This window comes from Nesoenas mayeri (assembly GCF_963082525.1).
Source record: "Nesoenas mayeri genome assembly, chromosome: 1".
In the NCBI taxonomy this organism is placed as follows: domain Eukaryota; kingdom Metazoa; phylum Chordata; class Aves; order Columbiformes; family Columbidae; genus Nesoenas; species Nesoenas mayeri.
Window position 1 is genome coordinate 38,834,654 of NC_137541.1, and position 5,910 is coordinate 38,840,563.

Consider the following 5,910-nt stretch of genomic DNA (forward strand, 5'->3'; position numbering starts at 1 on the left):
TAGGCACCAGCTTCCTCCCTCCCTCCTCCCTCTCCCAGCACCCGCTGCCTGCCAGCAGGCCCAGAGAGCTGCGAGCCAGGAGGCGCTGGCTGGTGCCTCCATGGTGGCCAAGGGACAAGGAAGGGGAAACACTTCTCCAGGCAGGGAGCAGAGGGAAGTTCTCCTCCCACACCCCGTCTTCCCTCACCTCCCCACCTTGTCCCTGGGGCGATGCCAGCCCCAGTCCCCAGAGGGGTCTGCAGGGCAGCTATGCTGTGCGGGGCACATGGGGTAGAGCAGGGGGGTCCACCCCTTAGAGTAGCCCTGGCCAGTGCAGCACGTGCCTCACACCATGCAGACACGACTGCTGAAGGGCACAGTCCCCACTTGAGGCCCCAAGATCCCCACTGTGCTGCAGGGACCACCCTGGTGGATTTCCTTGTGCCCCAGGAGAGACCTGACCCAATGGCTGTGGGTGGGTTTCTGCCAGAGGGAGTATATTGCTCCCTGGTTGTCTTCTCACCCCAAATCTGCCACATGCCTGGTCCATCCCAGTAGCAAGGCAGCACCATACAGCCTTGGTGAGCAGGAGGCAGGCGTGCCAGCAGAAAGCCAACCTGCCACTGTCCTCGTCCTTGCTGCCACCATCCACTGCCACCCTAGGAGGCAGCCAATGGTGTTGGGAGCCGTCAGGGGAGGTTTGTTTTCCCTTCCCTGGGCATTAACCTCTGGCAGATAAGAGGGGCCCAGGGTGAGCAAACAGGGCCAGGGCAAGGTGAAAACACGTGTAGCCAGCCAGGAGACCAGCTCCATGCCCAGGGTTCCCTCTCAACAGAGGATTTGCCTCCCTGGCACCGCCTGCCTGCTTCGAGGTGACCCGGGGACAGGTTTGGGAGGCGGACAGCAGCAGGGAGATGGATGGAGCCGCACACACAGGAAGCAAAGGATGTGAGGCTTCCATGTCACCTCTTGGCATGGTGTCCATTGCAACTGGCCCTGCTGAAGGGACCCAGCTCCATCTTGTCCCCCCGGACCCTGAGTGGGGACTGAGCCCTGGCAGGGACACGTCCCCAAGCAGACATGCAGACCACTGATGCTCGGAGGTGCCCCAAGCCCCAGATACTCTCCTTTTCCCAATCCACCCTCTCCCTCTTGCCATATGTACCAACAAGGGATCTGCTGATCTGCGTGTCCCCCCTATTAACCGTGGAGGTCATTGCGCTGCCATCGTGTGCCCATCATGTGCTGCCTCTCTACCTGCCCCCCAGCACCTCTGGGACCTGAGCACAGGGACCAATGCTACCTCTCCTCCGACCTCAAGCAATCACCTCCCTCGCCATTCCTCAGTTTCCCTGAAAGCAAAGCAGCTGCCCACCCCACACCCCCGTCTCCCTGCTGCTCCAACGTGTCTGCCCAGTCCTGAGGACCCAGCCAGAGGATGACAAACAAACCAATATACAAATATTGCATTTTCCCTCCCCGTCACCCCTCCTCCATGAGAAGCACGCGATCCCCAGGCCTCACCCTCTCCCCAAGGGTTCATCTGAATAGCAAAAGAAGGGAGAGGTTTCTCGCCCTGGGAGCTTGGGCAGCCGGGCAGGGCACCGCTTTGGGAGGAGGTGCTGCCTGCAAGGGAAATCCTCAGCCTGCATTGCAGCACGGGTCCAGCAAAGCTGCTCTGCAGGCAGGGAAAAATAAGGCACGCCAAGGTCAGAGGGGGTGAGGGAAAGCACATATTTTTGGGGGAAAGCCTTTCACTTCCTCCCCAAGAAGAAGGCCCGGTGAGGGGGACAGCCTGTAGCAACCTCCTCATCATTGCTCATTCACTGCCTTTAACCTCCCCAGCCCATCCTGTGGGTACAGCCAACACAGGAAAATTCTCTCTGAAGGCTTCACTATTGCTCTTGTCTTGTTTAGGTGGCTGACGAGGGGACTGAGGTCCTTCCCTGCCGCTCCACTCCAAACTCCCACAACCCACTGCCCTATCTGTGACTGGCTCCTGTGTGCCTGGTGGCAGCAGAAGACGGCGGATTAAGTCTTAAGCCCGTGGCCAGACGCAGCTTCCAGTGGCCGTTGCAGCACCAGGGCTGACCCTGGACTCCTGCTGGGGACACCTCCACAGCACCACCGTCCTCGCCGCTGGGGACATACCTGCTGCGGGTGATTTCATGAGCACAGCATCGTGCAGGAAAGCAGTGGGACAGGCACCCTTTTCACCTGCTGAAAGCCAAGGTGACTTGAGCTGTTCCCCTGAGAGCATCGGAGCAGGAGCCATGGCGAGGCCAGGGATGTGACAGGCCACCCTGCTGCTGGAAGCCCATTGAGGGCTGGTTTTGGGGGCTTTTGCAGGAGCAGAGGTGAGGTGAGGGGTGCAACATGAGCCTGGGGAAGCTGCCAGTGCTCAGCTGGGTGTCAGGCTCCCATGGCAAACGGCGGCTGAAGTCGGAGCTGACGCCAGACATGATCAGCCCACCGCTGGGGGACTTTCGGCATACCATGCATGTGGGGCGTGGCGGGGATGTCTTTGGGGACACCTCCTTCCTCAGCAACCACGGTGGGGCTGACACAGCCAAAGCCAACAACTTCTTTGCCCGGACACTGCGGCACGTCCGCCGGACACCGCTGAGGAGCCGGGGTAGTGAGGGCCAAGCGGGAGCATCACCTGCTCCCCCTGCCATCTCACCTATCATCAAGAATGCCATCTCACTGCCGCAGCTCAACGAGGGGACCTACGACGGCAGCAGTGGCCGGGGCTTGACCAGCAAGTTCTCCTTCAAAAGCTCCTCCAATAGATTCTCCAAAACGCACCAGGCCTACGGTGAGTGAAGCATAGGGCAGGGGCTGGCACCCAGGCACAGGGCATCCTCTGCAGCCCCTCTCTGTGCCTCTGTTTCCCCACTGTGGGACTCTAGGCTCTCAGCAGAGACAGGATATGTGAGTCCCTATGAAGAAATAACCCTAACCCTGCTTTCAGCTGCTGTCTTTGCTCCTACCCTTGGAGGATCTCCTCCCACGGTAGCCCCCCAAAGTGGGGAAGGGATGTTTTCTCCTCCTGTCCCACCACCATAGCCCCACACAGTGGCAGCCTGTGTGGAGTAGTTGTAAGGGAGTGTCCCCCATCTCCCCCCAGGCCTACACCTTCCCCATGGGCAACCCTCAAGGGACCACCTCTTCTCCATTGCACTCACATCCCTCCCTGCCAGCTGGAGTCCAGACGGGACCTTTGGGGAGGGGTTGTGGGAAGGATGAGATGGGATGGGACAGCTGCGTGGCTCTTCTCCAGCCTCACAGCATTGGGCTGTGGTTCAGCTTTTCCCCAGGGAGGTCTGGAGCAGAGGGACTTGGGGAGGGGGGATCTGGGGAGCCTGGGAACTGGGGGAGGTGGCTGGGCTCAGAGCAAAAGGCAAGCTGAGGCAATGCTGCCATCTCCTGGTCCCACCTGCCTGGCTCAGACCACATCAGCACTTTAGCAAGCCCAGAGCCCACCTGGAGACCCTCAGCTGTGACTCTGGCCTTTGGAGATGTCCACACAGACACTGGCTTGACCTTTAGAGGCCAGGACCACTGATGGGTGAGCGGCCTGCCCTGCTTTGGTGACAGTGGCTCTTGTCCCCCACAGATATAAGGCAGGCTTCCTCCTACCTACCCCTGCACCCCCTCACCAGCCATCCCTTCTGCCTTGCAGGGCTGGAGTCAGGGTTTTGCACCATCCCTCGTGTCCCCCGCTTGGAAAAGGGCCCAGAGAGCGACTTCCCCGGGGAAGAAGAACTGAAGCAGTCGGACTCCCTGCTCTCCTTCCGCCTGGACCTGGGGCCCTCCCTAATGAGTGAGCTCCTCCAGATGATGAGCTTCTCCGAAACCAACGGGAAAGCGGTGGGGGAGGATGGGCCAGACCTACTGCGAGATGAGGGGGCCAAGGACGAGGTCCCTTCAGCATCAAGTGCATCACATGGAAAGGACAAGGGAACATCCAGCTTCTGGGACCACTCCAGACAGAGCAGCCTGTCAGGGGCCAGGTCACTGCCGGGACTGTCAGTCCACGTCAACGGAGAGGCACACACCATCGAGGGCACTGGAGAGGACCCTGCCTGGTCTTCAGGGCCGGAGGCAGTGCCCAGAGGGACCCCATGGCAGGGACACTGGAACGACTGCACCATTGAGGCAGGAGAGTTTGATCGGGCGGCCCAGGTCCTGGCCCGCCATTATGGTGGGACCAGCACCCCGCGGAGCTCAGAGAAGGGTGAGGGTCCCCGGCAGGCCCAGACGCAGACCCTGTGGGAGAGCCCCAGCAGCAGCTCGTGGCGGTCACAAGTGACACGGGGGAGCCGGTCCCCTGAGGCCACCTGGAACCAAGGAGAGGAGGATGAGGAGGAGGCCGAGCTCTCCAGCCTGCAGGAGGGGTACGTTGGTGCCCGGGGAGGGCACAGCAATTCCTTCGAGTACGCAGATGAGGAGGATGAGGAGGACGATGAAGTTAAGGTGTGAACGGCTATTCCTCTCGTCACAGTCCCCCACCAGAAGGATCAGTGCCAGCATCTTTGCCCTTCTCCCTGTCCTCCACCCTCAGGTGTCAGCATTGCTGGCAGACCCAGCAGGTGATCTCGTTGCCAGCTGGGGGCACTGGGGGGCAGGAGGAGCACCTGTCTCCTGGGGGGCTCCCCAGGGCTGGGCCAGGTTGCTGCAGGGGGCTGGTGAGGTCTGTGCATCGCAGCACTGGGCATCGCAGCCCTTCTCCAGCCTCACTGCCGCTAGATACCAAAGGGACATCCCCATGTGCCAAAGAAAACCCAAACCCCTTCCTATCCCATCTCATTCCCCTCAGTGCCCTCTCTTTCGTCCCTCAGCCTCGCACTGCCAGCGTATCTGTGGACAAGCCCCATCCTCCCACCAAAGTGCCCAGCCAATCTCTGCACTGGCACAGGTGCTGTCCCAGAAATATCCCCACCAATAACTGGCACGTAGAGGATGTGGGTCTCCACAGTTTCAGGTGGTGTGAGACCCTTCTCTATGGCACATCTATCTACCTGGGGAGGTCAGCTGGGGGCTCAAGGTGTAGGCAAACCCAACACAGAGCTGGGTTTTCTCCTTCTCCCCCCAAAATAAGTCATGAGCTCAGCATTTTGGAGGTGAGAGCATGCACAGAGATAATCGCAGGGGTCTTTCCATTTGCCTGCTGCTGCTCAGCATCACTTAGCCTGTCTCCCTTTCTGACCTCCACCCCCTCACAGCAGAGAGAGGAGAAACTTCTTGGCTGGCTGGAGGGAGAAGTGAGGTTGTCAGGTCACCGAATTCTGCAGTTGGGTCCCAAAAATCCCTTCCTTTGCCCCACCTCAGAACAAGGAGACTCCCCCTCTGCAACTGCTTGGTCTGCACTGCCCCTTCTTCACCCTTGTCCCCTCTCCCTATGTGCGCACCCCTCTTTTCTAGCACACCCTTTCCCAGGACAGCTAATGCCCCTTGCTGCGCGGTCCTGGGTGATGTGGGGGCCCTGGAACGAGCTGCCCCCCACGCTGCCCCGCGTGCAAGCTGGCTCTCACAGAAGCGCCTTTGTGCCGTGGCATGGAGCTGAGATGCTCAGGGGCTGAGGTCACTGGAGAGACCCTCACAGGACCCCTCTTGTTCTCTGGGACAGGAGGGGGCGTGCAGCGGGGGGAGATGCTGGACCACGGCTGCAGGGCTCCACTCCCACGCGTCTCACCCACTGCACGCCTGCTTCTGGCAGAGAGCTCTTCAGAGCAGAATAAAGAGACTCCGGTGTGCACACGTGCTGTACGTGGGAGTGTGGCTCGCAGTCAGGCTGTAGAGTTTATGGGCAAGCCCATCTCCACAAGCCTCTCGAGACAGCTGCGTCATAGTGACCAGCAGCAGCAAGCTGGGACAGGCAGCAGCTTCAAGGATTCCCCAGCTCTGGCCACTGGCACCCAGCAGGAT

At 60.4% G+C, this 5,910-nt stretch overlaps 1 protein-coding gene across 1 annotated transcript; it reads left to right on the forward strand.

The window, feature by feature from the left end:
- Nucleotides 1-2,355: 2,355 nt before the first annotated feature.
- CDC42EP1 (CDC42 effector protein 1) lies at nt 2,356-4,464 on the forward strand (the record flags this gene model as incomplete). The annotated part of the gene is made up of 2 exons (XM_080359695.1): nt 2,356-2,797; nt 3,665-4,464. The coding sequence occupies 2 exons, from the start codon at nt 2,356-2,358 to the stop codon at nt 4,462-4,464; spliced, it is 1,242 nt and encodes a 413-aa protein (XP_080215821.1).
- Between the last annotated feature and the right edge of the window lie 1,446 nt (nt 4,465-5,910).